The 18,154-nt window shown below is 40.9% G+C and overlaps 1 protein-coding gene across 1 annotated transcript in view; it reads right to left on the bottom strand.

The window, feature by feature from the left end:
* The window catches only part of dnah1 (dynein, axonemal, heavy chain 1), a 524,711-nt gene that overhangs the window by 495,642 nt on the left and 10,915 nt on the right, over nucleotides 1-18,154 (bottom strand). The window contains exon 4 of the mRNA XM_041191637.1: nucleotides 14,132-14,288. Within this exon, the coding sequence (XP_041047571.1) occupies nucleotides 14,132-14,288 (157 nt within the window). The remainder of the gene's footprint in view (nucleotides 1-14,131; nucleotides 14,289-18,154) is intronic.

Raw genomic sequence — 18,154 nt, 5'->3', positions numbered from 1 at the left:
GAAACAGTTTCTCCCTATCTACTGTCCAGATCCCTCATGATTTTGAACACCTCTATGAAATCTACTTTCAATCTTCTGTACTCCAAGAAGAACAACCACAGGTTCTCCAATCTATCTACGTAACTGAAGTTCCCCATGCCTGGAACCATTCTCATGAAACTTTACTGCACCTTTTCTGATATCTTCACATACTTCCTAAAGTGTGATGCCCAGAGCTGTACACAATACTCTAGCTGCAGCTGGACTTGTGGTTTATACAGGTTTATCATAACTTCCTTGTTTTTGTACTCTGTGCTCCTATTTATAAAGCCAGGGTCCCATATACTTTATTAACTGCTCCCTCAACCTGCCCTGCAATCTTCAATGATTTGTACATATGTACCCTCTGCTCCCTCAACTCCTGCACAACCCCACTTAGAATTGATGTATCTGTCCTTGACAATATTGTTAGGAGTGACTACTGTACAGTTCTTGTGGAGACAAAGCCCTCCCTTCACATTGAGGACACCCTCCATTGTGTTGTGTGGTACGACCACCTTGTAAAGTGGAATAGAAACAAAACATGCCCAGCAACCCAAAACTGGGCATCCATAAGACTCTGTAGGCTATCAGCAACAGCAGAATTGCATTCCATCATATTTTGTAATCTCAAGGCCCAGAAATCCCTCACCTTACCATTACTATCAAGACCAAACCTGGGTCAGTACAGAGTGTAGGAGAGCATGCAAAGCAGCAACTTTAAATAAGATGTCTACATAGCAAAGCTACGAAACAGAACTACATCCATGCTAAACAGCTGAAGCAGAATGTTATAAACATAAGCAATCCATAACCAAAGCATCAGTTGAAAGCTCTGAAGCCCCAGCACATCCAGTTGCAAATGGTAGTTGGCAATTAAACAATGGAAGATCCAAGCTGCATGCACATTCCTGACTTGAATGAAGATGGAGCCCAGAATGCAAATACAAAACACAAGGCTGAAGCATTCTCAAGAACCTTCAGCCAGTATCAAGTGGATAGTCCCCCTCAGCCTCCTCTTGAGCTCTCCACCATAACAGACGCAAGTCTTTAGTTAATTTGATTCACTCTGCACAGTATCAAGAAACAGCAGAGCGCAATGAATATAAAGGCTATGGGCTCCCAAAATATCTCAACTGTAGTGCTGTTGACTTCTGCTGCAGAGCTGAGCCTCTAGCCAAGCTGTTCAAGTACAGTTATAACACTGGCACCTACCCAACAAAATGGAAAATTGTTCAGGCATGTCCTATCCACAAAAATCAAGAAAAATTAAATCTGGCCAATTACCACCCATCAGCTTGCGATCAATCACCAAGGAAGGTATGGAAGATGTCATCAACAGTGTTATCAAGCAGAACTTCCTCACCAATAACATTCACCAATCAATTGCTTCAGACCTCTTTTACAGCTTTGATCCAAACATGGATAGAAGAGCTGAATTCCAGAGGGGAGATGCGAGTGATAGTCCTTAACATTAACGCAGCATTTGACAAAGCTTGGAATCATGTGTTCAAGTCACTGTTCATACATTGAGTAAAGGACGAATCTGGAGCCTTTCTTTTCCTTCACACAGGTTTATTCATAACAGCACAGACTCCCTTTTACCTCCCAGCTACACCAGTGTAAACTAGTTCTTAAACACTTAAAAATAATTCCCTAATTTTCCCCCATTTAGTAACAACAGTTCTCATTTAAAAACTAAAGCATGCTGAATTGTAACAGGATTTCAGCATTAACATCAAAAAACCCTGATAAAATTGAAATTAATATAAATTGGGGAAAAACTCTCCGCTGGCTGGAGTCATACCTAACACAAAGTAAGCTGGTGATATTTGTTGGAGACTTATATCTCAGCCCAGGACATCACTTCAGAAGTTACTTACTAGCCCAACCATCTTCAGTTCCTTCCGTCTGTGAACTTTCACCATAGTATCGGGAGTGGGGATGTTCACTCATGATGGCGCAGTGTTCTATCTGCAATGCCTCAGGTGATGAAGCAGTTTGTGCCCACGTGCAGCAAGATCTGAACAACATTACCACTATTGAATTGTCATGAAGCTATTAATGTATATAATATTATTGGAAAAGATTTTTCTTTTAAAATAGAGGTTTAGTCTGTGGGTGTGTATTAATTGGATTAAAGCCAGCTAGAATAGGTGCTTTGATGTGTACTAATTTTGATATGTAAGAGAGAAAGCGTGCATTTGCATTTTTTGAATAGAGCATTCAAGAAGTGAGGTGAAAACTGATAGCTATCTAGCATTAACCAAGCAATATGTTTATACTACTAATAAAATTGGTACTATGAAAAGAGTTTTATTGTTAGAGAGGTTTAGTTCTGAGGTTGTTGATACAATGATAATTAATATTCAATTAATAGGTATAACTTTAGCAGTTTTCGGGTGTGCAGGGTAGAGGCAATGTAAGATCAAAAGGTAGCTGTAAGCCTCCAACTGTCTCCACAGGAACCAAAGTGAAAAGCACTCATTTTGAATTCGTAAGGTGAAAATACTTTGCCTGGCATCTGGTTAAGATTATAGGTTGCTGCACCTTAATGGAGATTAGTTTGGGAATTTGTTAAAAGTTATGATAGTAGTAATTTGAAGCCATGTGTATATATATTTTAATCTGTGTAAATTAATAAAATGTTTCATTTAGTTTATATATAAAGCCTCAAGAACTGGTGGTCTGATTCCTGAATTTAGCGTTGCATCTCAAACATGACACTTAAAATTATAGATTATGACAGTTTAAGGTTTCCGTCTGGGATTTTTAAATAAATCAGCTTTAATGACTACATCGGTCATAATAATTGGGGGCTGTGCCAGGATAAATTAGATTTCTAATTCCTTGATTGGTTAGGAATTGGTGAATCTTAAGGTTATGAATATGAGGGGCTTGAATTCAGGAGTTGGTGAGGTATTTTAGAAGTGGTGAGTCTGCAAGATGGCTTTGGCAATTGCTAAGACTTGTCTGGGAGTAGAAGAGATAACTCTGATTGGGTTGGAGAGAATAACCAAAAGTAAGTTAACAGAGTTGGCAGATAAGTTAAAATTGGGGTTACCTGAGGTGGCTAGGAAATGAAATATAGTTAAAAGTATAGCACAGCATCTACAATTGGAAGTGAAAAAAGCTTGAATTAGAAGCAAAGGACAGAGAAATGGCTTTTAAAAGGGATTTAGAAATTGTGAAGATAGAGAAGGAGGAAAGAGAAAGAGAGAAAGAGAGAGGATTCCAACTGAAAGTGTTGGCAGTTAGAAAAGAGATGTCAGTAGGTGAGGAAGGATATATCTCCAGAATAGAACCCAGTGAGGATATGATTAAGTTGGTACAAGCTCTTCCAAAGTTTGAGGAAAAAGATATTGAAGTATTCTTTATTTCATTTGAGAAGCTAGCTAAACAGATGAAATGGCCACAGGAAAACTGGACATTATTATTACAGTCTAAGTTGTTAGGTTAGGCACATGTGGTACATGCTTTGCTTTCAGAAGAAATGTTGGTGAATTATGACATGGTGGAAAAGGCTATTTTGAGTGCATATGAGTTGGATCCTGAAGCATACAAGCAGAAATTTAGGGATATGAGAAAACAGCCTGGGCAAACTTACATTCAGTTTGAAAGAGTAAAACAAAGTAATTTTGACTGGTGGATATGGACTTTAAAAATTGAGGCAACCTATGCAGCTCCTAGGGAAGTAATTCTTTTGGAAGAATTTAAAGATTCAATCCCTTCAGTAGTTAGAACTCATGTGGAGGAACAAGAGGGTTGATTCTGAAAGACAAGCAGCAGTGATAGCTGATGATTATGAGTTAGTTCATGGAGCTAAGCGTTTGTCGCCATCCTTTCAAATTGGGAAAGATTAAAAAGTGAGATGGTGAAAGGAAGGCAGGTATTCAGGGAAGAGAAGAATTAGCTGGAAGTTCCCAGGAAGTTTTTTCTCAGAACAAAAAGGAAGGTATTGAAGGTAGAATTGACATTTGAAGATTGAGGTGTTTTCATTGTAATGAAGTGGGGTACACAAAGTCAGTGTGTTGGAGATTAAAAGAAGAATCTGTAGAAATTGTAGGGGTGCAGAAAAGCTCTGGAAGTAAAAGTAGTGTAGGTTCTGAGGTTCAGGCACAGGAGAACCCAATGGTTTGTGTACTGGTGAAACAGGGAGAATGAGTGAAAGGTAAAGAAGTGGGAATGTGTTCACAGTTTACTCGAGAATTCTGAGTAGCAGGTTGCAGAAATTAAAGGAAAGTCTTTCCATGTGTACAGGGTGGAGTAGGTAAAGATGTTAAAATTTTAAGAGACACAGGAGCTAGTCAATCCTTAATGTTGTGGGATAGTGATATTTGTTGTTCAAAGGGAGTATTGCAGCAGAAAGTATTAATAAGTGGGGTTCATGGAGATGCTAAATCTATTCCATTGTGGAAGGTAAATGTAAAGAGAAAATGGAAGAATAGTGAAGCTATAGTTGGAGAGGTGGAAAAATTGCCCGTCGCAGGGGTTCAATTTATTCTGGGTAATGATATAGCTGGATCGCAAATATGGGTGATGCCCATGGTAGTGGAGCAGCCTGTAGAAGTGTTTTTAACAGAGGTGTTACAGAAGGAACTTCCTGGATTGTTTCCTGATTGTGTTATAACGAGATCAAAGGCCCATAGGGAAGAACAAGATAAACAAAATAAGCAGGCAGTACAAAGGCAAGAAGAAGGTGTCGAAATCCAATTAGCTGGCACTGTATTTGAAAACATTGTTCAGGAGGAAGGAATATAGGACAGTTCAGTTGAAATGTTTAACTCAAAGAGGTTAGTGGAGTTACAGAAAAATGATTTGAAATTAAAACAATTATATCAGAAAGCTTATTCAGAAACAGAAGCAAAATGTATTCCAGGATGTTATTATCTTCAGGAAGGTATTCTGATGAGAAAACGGTGGTTGGATTACGTTTCAGCAAATGAAAGCTGGAGGGAGGTACAACAGATTGTTATCCCATTAGGGTATAGAAATGAGATTATGAGGATTGCTCATGAAATTCCAATGGGAGAACATTTAGGAATTAGGAAAACACAGGAAAGATACAGAAGCATTTTTTGGCCAGGATTGTATAGGGATGTAGTCAAATTCTGTAGAACTTGTCATGTATGTCAAGTAACAGGAAAAGCACAAGCAGTGATTAAACTGGTGTCTTTAATCTCAACACCAGTATTTGAAGAACCTTTTACCAGGGTCATGATTGATTGTGTAGGACCCCTCCCTAAGACTAAAAGTGGAAATCAATATTTATTGACAATAATGGATGTGTCCACCAGGTTTCCTGAAGCGATACCTTTAAGAAAGATTACAACTAAGAATATTGTGGAGGAGTTAATTAATTTTTTCACAATATATGGTTTACCTAAGGGAATACAATCAGATTAGGGGTAAAATTTCATGTCACAACTGCTTAAGGAAGTAATGAACAGTTTGGGGATAAAACAGTTTAAGTAAACAGCTTATCATCCAGAGTCACAAGGAGCTTTGGAAAGGTGGCATCAAACTTTAAAAACTATGACAAGAGCGTGCTGTCAGGATTTTGCACAGGGTTGGGATACAAGAATTCCATTTTTGTTATTTGGTATTAGAGACGCTCCTAATGCATTGACTAGTTTTAGCCCTTTTGAACTAGTTTATGGTCATGAGGTAAGGGGACCACTGAAATTGATTCATGAGAAATTGGTGGGGGGTCAAAATTCAGAAACTACTCTCTTGGGTTACATATCAAATTTCAGGGAAAGATTGAACAGAGCATGTGAGCTGGCTAGGGAACATTTAAAGATATTACAACAAATGTTGAAAATGAAAGCAGATAAGGCAGCTAAAATTTGCAGTTTTGTTTCTGGAGAGAAAGAATTAGTTTTGTTACCAGTACTAGGTGATTCATTAAATGCAAGATTTAGTGGGTCTTACAGGATTGAAAAGAAATTGAGTGAAGTAAACTATTTAATAAATACTCCAGATAGAAGAAAGAAGCAGAGGATGTGTCATGTAAATATGCTTAAAAAGTACTTTGACAGGGAAGAGGAACAAAAAGAAGTATTAGTGATGGTGGGTGATGAGAAAGAGGTAGAAGTGCAGGACTCTGAAACTGATTTTCCTCTAATCAAATTGGATAATGAGGGGGTGCTTGAAAATTTAAATTAAATATTGAGTTACCTTCCAAGCAAGTGTCAAAGTGATTTGGAAAAGTTATTGTAGTCACACAAACCTATTTGAGGAAATAAGTAAATTTAGCTTTACATGATGTATGTATAGGAATATCATCTTCAATATGGCAACAACCTTATAGATTAAATCCAGCAAAGTTATCACAAATACAAAAAGAATTGATTTCATGCTTCAAAATGATATCATTGAGTTTAGTTGCAGTAACTGGAGTTCACCTATTGTACTGATACCAAAGACTGTGTGTGGACTATCAAAAGGTGAATGCAGTGACAAAAGCAGTTCATATCCCAAAGCATGGTTGGAAGATTGCACTGAGAAAGTGGGACAATGGAAATTTATCACAAAGATTGACTTGCTAAAAGGATATTGGCAAGTACTGTTGTTGGAAAGTACAAAGAAGATATCAGTTTTAAAACACCAAGTGGGCTATATCAGTTTAAAGTCATGCCATTTGGTACAAAGAATGCACCTGCAACATTTCAAAGACTGACAAAGTAATTGCAGGTCTCAGCAATAGTGCGGTTTATATTGATGATCTAATCATTTTCAGCCAGATGTGGGAGGAGCATTTACTGCATCTGGAAGAATTATTTACTCGACTACAAGAAGCTAATTTGATAATGAACTTGGCTAAAAGTGAATTTGCAAAAGCGCAAGTTACGTATCTAGGCCATACCACTGGACATAGCAAGGTGGCTCCAAGAGATGCGAAAGTCAAGGTGATCGTGGATTTCCCAGTGCCTACAACAAAATGAGAAGTTTTGAGATTTATGGGCAAGAGTGGGTTTTACTGGAAATTTGTCCCAAATTTTGGCCACTGACAGAGCTATTAAAAAAGAGCAAGAAGATTCAATGGACACTGAAGTGTCAGGAGTCTTTCAATAGTTTGAAAACTGTATTAACTATGACACCAGTGTTGGCAGTACCTAAATATGCCAAGCAATTCAATTTGGCCATTGACGCAAGCGATATAGGCATTGGGGCTGTACCGTTACAAGATGACAACACTGGAATTGAAAAACTGATAAGGTATTTTTCACGGAAGCTGAATGTACAACAAAGAAGATATTCAACAATCAAAAAAGAGACTTTGAGTTTGGTGTTAGCATTGCAGTATTTTGAAATTTATGTCACAAACAATTCATCAGAAACAATAGTTTATACAGACCACAATCCTTTGAAGTTTTTGGACGAATTTCGTGATAAAAGTGCAAGTCTTTTCAGATAGAGTCTATTATTGCAACCATTTAATCTATGTAATTTACACATTGCTGGAAGAGAAAATTTGTTTGCAGATGTGTTATCAAGAGTTTGAAGCTTAAAGGAAAATGGGCCATTTAAAAAACACCTGGATACTGAACTGGAGTGACTTCTGTTGATACCAAGGACTTGTGCATATATATTGTTATGTTAATGCATGCATCTGGTAATATAATAGTGCAATAAGTTTAGGAGATAGTGTGAGATGGGTTATTAAAATGAAGCTGTCTTTTAGAATTATGACAGTTCATTTTCTCATAAGAGGGGGGATGTCATGAAGCTATTAATGTACATAATGTTATTGGAAAAGATTTTTCTTTTAAAATAGAGGTTAAGTCTGTGGGTGTGTCTTAAATGGATTAAAGCCAGCTAGTCTGGGTGCTTTGATGTGTACTAGTTTTGATATGTAAGAGAGATAGAGTGTATCTGCATTTTTTAAATAGAGCATTCAAGAAGTGGGGTGAAAACTGACACCTATCTAGCAGATACCAAACAACATGTTTATATGGCTAATAAAATTGGTACTATGAAAGGGGTTTTATTGTTAGAGAGGTTTAGTTCAGAGGTTGGTGATACAATGAGAATTTACATTCAATGAGCGGTGTTAGGTATGACTTCAGCAGTGTCGTGAGTGCAGAGCAGAGGCAATGAGACCAACAGCAGCTGTAAGTCTCCACAGGAACCAAAGTGAAAAGAACCTCATTTTGAATTCGTAAGGCGAAAATGCTTTGCCTGATGTCTGGTTAAGTCTATGCGTTGCTGTTGCCTTAATGGAGATTAGTTTGGGAATTTGTTAAAAGTTATGATAGTAGTAATTTGTAGCCATGTTTATATAGTTAACCTGTGTAAATTAATAAAATGTTTCATTTAGTTTAATGTAAAACCTTGAGAACTGGTGGTCTGATTCCTGCCTTTAGAGTGGCGTCTCAAACAAGACACATAGGGCAAAATGACGCTGTCTGCGAGCAGGGGGCGGGGCCTGCTCGCCAACACATAAAATGATGCAGGTTCCCCCCCGACATCATCCCGCCCCATTTAAATTTTCAGGAAGGTGGGGGCACAGCAAAATCAGCCGTGCACCCGCCGACCTGTCAATGGCCAATTGAGGCCATTGACAGGATCATTTAAACAATTAAAGGACCTACCCGTCCAACCTTAATGTTGGCAGGCAGGCCACGAGCCCCGGCGGGCAATAGAAAAAACATGAAACCTCACCCACCAGCGGGATGTGGTTTCATGTAGGGTTTTAAACAATTTAATAATGTTTAACTATAATATATGAACATGTCCCATCTCATGTGACAGTCACATGAGGGGGACATGTTAAGGATTGTATTATATTTCTATTTTTAATCTTTTTAAAAGTGTCAGCGATCTCCCTGAGGCAGCACTTAGCCTCAGGGAGATGTGCACTCTTTCATGCGCATGCACGAAAGAGCGCACTCTCGCTTTTGGGGATTCCCCCTGCCTGTACAGGAAGCGCATAGCACTTCCCGCCGGATGTCACGTTGGGCGGGCCTTAATTGGCCTGCCCACGTAAAATGGCAGCAGGGCCCGCTTCCCCAGCGGGGATCAGCTCTCTGCCCACTGGAGATTGGGTCGGGCCTGCCCACCCAATGGGCAGAAAATTCACAGTCCAATAGAAAATTAAAAGATTTCTTTACAAACATTAGATGTGATTCGCGATTGGACAGCAACTGCTAAACAATTCTGATTGTGCTAAGAATTACAATGAAAATCAATTTAAGATTATCAGTCAGCCTCGCAGTACTTACGCATGCTCGAAGCTACATATATTCACATACAGGGCCCTGTCCTTTACAGAGAGACGTTTTTCCTCAGAGAGACAATTGTTTAAAGTCTTGACAATTGTTTAAAGTTTCCCTCTGGGATTTTTTTAAAGTAACTCAGCTTTACCAACTGCTCGATTATAACACCAGACAGGTTGACTCTGATTGGTCAAGGCATTGCCCTGGGGAAAGAACCAGGGAATGACTGTTCCCTAAGCTTTTGTTCAGATGAAAAAGGTACAAAGTGTGCACATGTCCTTTCTCTCTGTAAAGGACAGGGCCCTGTATGTGAATATTTGTAGCTTCGAGCATGCGTAAGTACTGCGAGCCCGACTGATAATCTTAAATTGATTTTCATTGTAATTCTTAGCACAATCAGGATTGTTTAGCAGTTGCTGTCCAATCGCGAATCACATCTAATGTTTGTAAAGAAATCTTTTAATTTTCTATTGGACTGTGAATTAAAATTATAATGGCTGCAGATTGAAAGACATCCAATAGAACAGGATGAGAGATATATACAATGTTGCAGTCCTGGAACAGAGTGCTCCATGAAAGACAGGGTGGTGCCAGAAAAGAGTCCTGGACCAAGGGAGCTGCCTGGCAACAAAGTTTAGATTGGCTCCTGATCAGGTGACCAAGGTTTTGTTTGAAGAGCAGGGCAGCACAAAGCTCCTGGCCTGCAAAGAGAAAACACCTAAAATCTCTCTTCCTCATATCTCTATAACCTGCTCTCTCTCTCTCTCTGAGGAAACCCCTGTAAAAAGGAAAAGGGGAAAACCACTGTTAGAGACATTGAAAAGTAAGTTCTCAACCAGTGAACTAAATACTGAAAGTGCTGGAAGACCACCTCCTGTCATCAACAAGAACTGAAAAGAATTTGGAAGACATCGATCAAAATCAACCCATCGAATCCTGTACTCCAGATTGAACTGTTTTATCCCACCCTTAAAATCCATGTTGTGTGTGTGTATGTATGGGGATTTAAGAACTTACGTAGAGCTTAAATGAGAGTTAGAAATTAGCGGTTCATATTTCTTTCCTTTGCCACTGGTTAATGACAACTTTTTTTCAATAAACAGTTATTTATCAGTATTTTGCTTGTTGTGAAGGGATGTGCTGTTTGATACAATCCCGCAAGTATGGGCTTGCTTGGGGAGAGAAGAGGCCACAGAGTGAGGGCTGTACTGGGAAAGGGGGGTATCCCAGGGTGTGTGTTGGAGCACATGTTGATCTGTGCTAGTGGCCTTAAGATGTTGAAGGCTGAGGAGAGAGTTCCCAGAGAAGATGAGGCCAGATGGAGGTATGAGGGTGTGTGTGAGAGAGTGAGTGTTGATGTCCCTTGAGCTGGCAGTGATTGAGATGCCAGTGAATGTGTGATGGCCTTGTGAGCGTGTCAGTTTAGAGTGATGAGACGGTTGCCTTACCCTGGCGGCATGGATGAGATCATTCATCCTGTTTCTGCACTGGATGATCAACCTCTTCTGTGCAGTATTGGCACTGACCACCATTGCCACTGCCTCCCAAGCCAGAGTGGTGAGATTTTTGGACCTCCGAAGGCCACAGCGGAGGTGGGGGACATCATGGCGGGCCTCCAAAAGGCATTCTAATGATAGGTCACTGAACTATTCTTTGCTTTTATGGCCATGTCTTCACTGGAGCAGTCCTGGGCTGCAAGCTTTGAGAACTGTGCACAGCTTCAGTTTAGATATGGCACCCAGAGTGAGGAAATGGTGAGGTAATGGCGTGGTGGGCGATTCAGAGGCCACCCGCCAGTGAGACAACGTGTTTCCTGTGGTTGTGTAATTAATGACTCGGGAAGGGAACAATATGGTGTGAAAATGCACCATTGCAGCCAACAGGTAAAAAGGTATAACATCTTTTTTCGCACCCGCTACCGGACTTAGGGTGGAATTGTCCCAGATTTGCACTAAGTATTAACAATGTGCTTAGAAAATCATAGTATGGTTAGACAACATCAACATGGTTTTAGGAAAGGTAAAACGTGTTTGACAAATTTTAAAAATTGTTTTTGAGTTTTTTGAGGATGTAACTAGTAGGGTAGATAAAGTAAATCCAGTAGATGTAGTATACTTGGATTTTCATAAGGCATTCAATAATGTGGCACACAAAAGGTTAATATGCAGGGTAAGGACTCATGGAGTTGGGAATAATATATTAGCGTGGATAGAGGATTAGTTAGCGGGCAGAAAGCAAACAGTAGGGATAAATGTGGTATTTTCAAGTTGGTAATTGCAACTAGTGGAGTACTGCAAGGCTCGGCACTTAGGCCTCAGCTATTTAGAATCTTTGCTTAGACAAAGAGAAAGAGACTGATCTATATAAATTTGCTCACGATACAAAGCTGTTGGGAATGTAAGCCCTGAGGAGGACACTAAGAGTCTACAAAGAGACATAGGCAGATTAAGTGAATGGGCAACAAGGTGGCAGATGGAGTATAATATGGGGAAGGGTGAAGCTATTCACTTTGGTCATAAGAATAGAAAAGCAGAATTTTTTTATAGGGCATGAAACTTGTTCAGAGGGACTTGGGTATACTCGTCCTAGGAAGACAGGAAGTTAGCATGCATGTATAGCAAGCAATTAGGAAGGCATATGAAATGTTTGTCTTTATTGATAGGGGATTGGAATATAAGAATAAAGAAGTCTTGCTGCAATTGTAGAGGTTTTGGTGAGACAAAACCTGGAGTACTGTGTGTAGTTTTTGAGGGGTAATTTATGGACCCCTGCTAGTACATTTGAAAGTTGGGGGGGGCACATAAAATGGGTGCCCAGCCCACTGCCTTCCTGCCCACCCCTGAGCTGTCCCCCATATTACGGTGGGAAGGTAGATTGTCAGGCAGCCCACCGCCCTTAGGCCTATTGAGACCTTAAACTGGCCAATTCATTAAGGGCCTTGTTCCACTTCCACTGCAATAATGTGTGTGACTGGGGAAGGCAGAATGCTGGAGGCCAGACCATGAGGTTTACAATCTCAGGGAAGGAAGTGGGGTTGTATCTCCTTTGGAGTGGTCCCCTGTGCCCATTGGGGACACCTTCCACCCCGCTGGACTCTAGAACACCACTGCCCTTGCGAGAGTCCCTGATCTCACTGACCAAAATCCCCAGACTTACCTTTAAGTCAGGCATCCATGTTCTTCCTTCTAATGACTCCTTGCTGTCCCAGCAGTGGTCACTACTGTATTCTGGCGCTGCTGGAACTACTCAGCTGTCAGCCAATCAGATTGGCCAGCAGCTTTTGAGGGCAGGACTTCCTGTCCCTGAGAGGCAGAATTCCCACACTCAGCTTGTTAAGATTGTCCCCAGCACGTTATCACCATAGGGCAGCCCGTTTTAAAGTTGGTGAGCTGTTGGCTGACTTTTGTACCAGGGCGATAAGGAATAACCGCCCCCCCCACCATAAAATTTATCCTTGGTCTCCACATTTAACGAAGGCTATAGCATTAGAGGCAGTACAGCGAAGGCTCATTAGGTCTTTGGGATAAGAGGATGAGTAAGTTGGATCTATATTCCCTGGAGTTTAGAAGAATGAGAAGTTGTCTCACTGAAACATACAAGATTCTGAGGAGGCTGGCAGGGTAAATACCGAGACATGATTTCCCCAGCGTGGCGAATCTAGAACACAGGAATCAGTCTCAAGCTAAGGGAACAATCATTTAGGACTGAGATGAGAGAAATTTCTTCACTCAAAGAGGGCTATTGTATATATTTGGAATTTTCTACCTCAGAGTTGCAGATGCTCCATCATTGATTATATTTAAGGCTAAGATAGAAAGATTATTGTTCTGTCAGGGGAATCAAGGAATATGGGGGGCGGACAGGAGAGTTGAAGCTGAAAATCAGATATGATTGTATTGAATGGTGGAGCAGGCTAGAAAGGCTGTTTAGTCTGCTCCTGCCCCTGTTTCCTATGTTCTTATGTAGCAGCAATTTCTTAGACAAACAGGATAGGGATATCTTAGAGCATCATTGCAAGTGACAGACAGTGCAGAAAGCATCGCTATCCACATGAAGAGAAAGAACTCAAAGAGGAGCAACACAATGGTTCTGGTTTTTAGATAGCTGTGCTATGAAGAGAAGCTACAGAAGTTAATTCTATTGTTAAATTTTTGCTATCGACTGCCAGCTGGTGAAACAAAACTGGATTCAGTTAAAGGATTCAAAAAGGGAATAAATAGATTCTTGATTTTACTAACAGTATTTTCCTTGGCACTAACAGGGCAGCCAGTCGTCTGGTTTTATACTGGACTGTCCAGTTTTCAGCTGGTCTGTCCATTCTCTGATATCGAATGCCTTTATGTCCGGCATTTTTATTTTGGGGTCATTAACAATGCAGTTACTGCCGAATCATCCCTGTGCCTCCCACTAACCACTCTGCAGCAGTGAAGCAGCAGCACAGGTCTGTGTGCATTCCTTTCCTTGTTGTTATTTGCATGGTCATTATTATTTAGTTGACAGTTACACACCGAGTATGCAAAATCAGCCAGGAAAATGACGTTGACACTGGGTGCACAAGGTGCAAAGGTGTCCTATTCTCAGCAATGGCATTCCTCAACTTGTTGGGCACAAAATAAAAAGCTGTACAGTTTCTTTCATTTTACACATTTTGTAATAAAATATATGTTGTACCCAATTTTAGAAATTACCATAACTGATACTTTTGTATGAACATTTATCACGTTCATAAAATATTCTTCTGAGTGCTATTTTAACAGAAGCGTTAACCAGTTTTAAAATACATGGACCTATGCCTCTTTTAAATTAGTGATGACAGGATTGTATCCTAAATGTGTTAACCATTCATCTATTAATATCACTAGTTTCTAACTTTGGAGAGAACTGTACAGCACCTCTAAAGGAAGGTATACAGTGAATTGCGGTTCATTCTTTCCACTCTTGGCACGATTCCTTTCTGGTCCAGAGTGACGTGGCATCAACTTGTCTGAATTAATTCCTTCTAGTTTAAGTAGCTGTTTAAGATTATGACTCTGGTACTGTCGTCTTCGTCTGTTAGAAACAAGAATTATACTACATTAAACACCTTTACTGAATATGATCTAATCATAACATAATAAACAACTTCTATGCCTAAAGATCATAGGGACAATCATGGATAAATACATTCTGTAGTTAGATATTCAAATAAAGAATCAGCCATTTTGAAGAAACCAGTTCTGATGCTTTGTCCCTAGTATCAATCTAACTTTGAGACTATTGATGAGTAAGCTAAACATGTGGCCTCTGATATTGCGTTATAACGCTGTTTGATTTAGAGACCAGTTTAGGAAAATTAGGTGAAATAACAGATTGCAACAATTTAGTCACTCCCTTTGTTTCATTATTTTTCTTCTCTCCTTCAAAAGCCTCCTCAAAAATTATCTTTTTAATACTGTTTTTGGCTTCGTGCCATCACATTCCACAATGAGTAACTCACCTTCTGATTCTCCAAAGCCTGTCCACTGTCTACAAGACACAAGTCAGGGGTGTAATGGAATACTCTGAACTTGCCTTAATGAGTGCAGCTTCAACAACACTCAATAAGCTTGATGCCATTTAGGACTTAATCAGCACTCCATCTAGCACTTAAGCATTCACTCCCTCCACCACTGGCACACAGTGGCAGCAATGTGTACCACGTACAAGATGCACTGCAGCAACTTGCAATGGCTCCTTTGATAGCACCTCCCAAATCCATGCCCTCCACCACCTGGAAGGACAAAGCCAGCATACGCATGGGATCACCACTACCTCCAGGTACCCCTTCAAGCCACACACCATCTTGACTTAAGCTATATTGCTATTCCTTCACTGCTCTTGGGTCAAAATCCTATAACTCCCTTTCTAACAGCAATGTGAGTGTACCTACATCACATGGGCTGCAGCGGTTCAAGAGGACAGCTCATCAACATTTCCTCAAGCGCAGTTAGGGATCATCAACAAATGCTGGTTTTGCCAGCGACACACATCCCATGAAAGAATTTTTTAAAATCACCACTACTTCCTGCTTAGTGTCCATTGCCCTTTCGATAAAGTGTCTTGAGGTCGTGTGTATGATGGTAAATAAATATTAGTTGGTATTGAATGTTAAGGCAGGGATATTTTGCTGTGTGCCTCACACCATATAAAAGAAAATACTTGCATTTATCTAGCACCTTTTATGACCTCAGGGTGTCCCAAAGAGTTTTACAACCAATTAAGTACTTTCAAAGTGTAAACGATGTTGTAATGTAGAAAACACAGCAGCCAATTTGTGTATGGTAAGCTCGCACAAACAGTAATGTGATAATGGCCAGATTAGCTGTTTTTTGTGATGTTTGACTGAAGGATAAATATTGCCAAGACACTGAGGATAAATCCCCTGCTCTTCTTTAATATAGTGCCATAGATCTGTTACACCCACCTGACAGGGCAGACAAGGCCTCAGTTTAATGTCTTATAAGAAAAACAGCACTTCTGACATTATAGTTGTTCCTCAGGCAGCCTAGATTTTTGTGCTCAAGCCCTGGGGTAGGACTTGAATGCATAGGCCTGGATTTTCATTGGCGAGTTGGGAGAATTCCCGGCTCTTTGATTCCGACTTTTAAAAATGGCTCCTCGGATATCAGATTTTCAGCCTGGGGGTGTGGGCTATATTAGAAGTCGGGCAGGCAATGTGGGATGTACTGAGGAGGTTGCCAGGTATGGAGACGAGCTGGGTGGAAGGCCTGTCTCGGGGCTCCAGCACTGTGTTCATTTTTAAAATGAATAAAGCTTGAAATATCCTCCAGCCTGCACCCCTCACACACCCACACACACTCCCCTTGCCCCATCCATGCCAACCCATGCCACCTCATGCCCTGTATCCACCCCTATAACCCTACATACCATCCATGCCAACCTACACCCTGTACCCATCCCCCATGGCTCTTTATAGGCCCTATGCCAACATAGTGACAAGTCATGCCAATCCATGCTCCGCCACCCACCACCCTTTGCTGTAATACCAACCATGCCAATTCACCCAGTATCCACCATGGGCAGACCTCAGGACCCAGGCAGAGATGAGATAAAATAAAGTTCTAAGTCACTATTGCAGACTTCACTATGTTGAAAAACACACTCTCATTCATAAAAGCGCATATACTATATTTACATTCCTTCAACTACATAAAGCCTTAAAACAACTAACATTTCATTCAAGTGCACAATCCTTTATAACAAGCACTGGAACTCATTGGCCCAGATCTTTGTTCCCCAGGTCAGGTTCACATAGTCAAGAGATTTCCTGGCTTGGCAAACCCAACCTTTAAAAATGTCCACCTGCAGGTCGGATTCTCAGTTGGAACGTTGGGACAGGCTGAAATGGGAGTCAGGGCAAACGACACTGGAGTGAGTGAGGAGGCTGCTGCATGCAGAGCCAGACTAGATGGAAGGACTGCTTCCCTCTGTGATTCAACACTATATTTAAATAAATAAAAAATGGTGATAAAATAAAAACATCCCTCCATCCTCATCTGTCACCCACCAAATACTCCCTGTTCCCCATCCATGCTAACCTATGTGAATCCATGCCCCCCCACCGCCCCCCCCATGGCCTCTTACAACCCTATGCCAACCCATACCCACACCTACCCCCATTACCTCCATGTCAACTTAGTGCTACCTCATGTTAACCCATGCCCCCCAACCTACCACCCTTCGTCCTTACCCTCTCCATGCCAACTCACTGAGTATCCTTGGACAGTTCCTTGATAGCTTTGACACTTCCTGGGTAGCTTGGACAGCTCTTTAACAGTTCCTGGACAGCTAGATAGCTCTTTAACAGTTCCTTGACAGTTGTACAGTTCCTTGACAGCTAGATAGTTCCTTGACAGCTACACAGCTCTTTAAAGGTTCCTTGAAAACTTGACAGTTCTTTGACAGCTTGACATTTCCAATGAGTTTGTGCGTAAAAAATTGTGCATAATCATGTTCACTTTTAGCAATCCCAAAAGGTACCTTACCTCTCTGAAAGAGTGCCTTACCTCTCCCAAAGGTGTCCTGGGTCCCTATTCAAAAGGGTACCTTACCTTTCCAAAGAGGTAGCCTGGATATCCAAATGAATCCACCAAATTGGGTTATATGGATTTCAGCAAAGCCTTTGACAAGGTGCCACATGGGAGACATAAAGAAGGCAAATGCATATGGGATACAGGGTCATTTGATAAGGTGGATTCAAAATTGGCTTAGTTGTAGGAGACATAGAGTGATGACAGAAAGATGCTTTAGTGACTGGAAGCCAGTGTCCAGTGGCGTACCATAGGGATCTGTGCTGGGTCCCCTATTATTTGTCATTTATATAAATGACATTGATGACTGCGTGGGGGGTAGGATTAGTAAGTTTGAGGATGACACAAAGATTGGCCGGGTAGTTAACAGTGAGGTTCAGTGTCTTGGGATACAGGAAGATATAGACGGGATGGTCAAATGGGCAGATAAGTGGCAGATGGAATTTAACCCTGAAAGGTGTAAGGTGATACACTTTGGAAGGAGTAATTTGACAAGGAAGTATTCAATGAACGGCATGACAATAGGAAGTTCTGAGGAACAAAGGGACCTTGGCGTGTGTGTCCATAGATCTCTGAAGGTGGAGGGACATGTTAGTGGGGTGGTGAAAAAGGCAAATGGGACACTTGCCTTTATCAATCAAGGCATAGATTACAAAAGTAGGGAGGTCATGTTGGAGTTGTATAGAACCTTGGTGAGACCACAGCTGGAGTACTGTGTGCAGCTCTGGTCACCACATTATAGGAAGGATGTGATTGCACTGGAGGGGGCTGCAGAGGAAATTCACCAGGATATTGCCTGGGATGATCCAACAGAGGGCGGTAGTGAGAATTGACTGAGAAGCATTC

This window comes from Carcharodon carcharias, chromosome 7, assembly GCF_017639515.1.
Source record: "Carcharodon carcharias isolate sCarCar2 chromosome 7, sCarCar2.pri, whole genome shotgun sequence".
In the NCBI taxonomy this organism is placed as follows: domain Eukaryota; kingdom Metazoa; phylum Chordata; class Chondrichthyes; order Lamniformes; family Lamnidae; genus Carcharodon; species Carcharodon carcharias.
The sequence above is the reverse complement of the archived record's forward strand: the minus strand, read 5'-3'. Positions and strand labels throughout refer to the sequence as shown.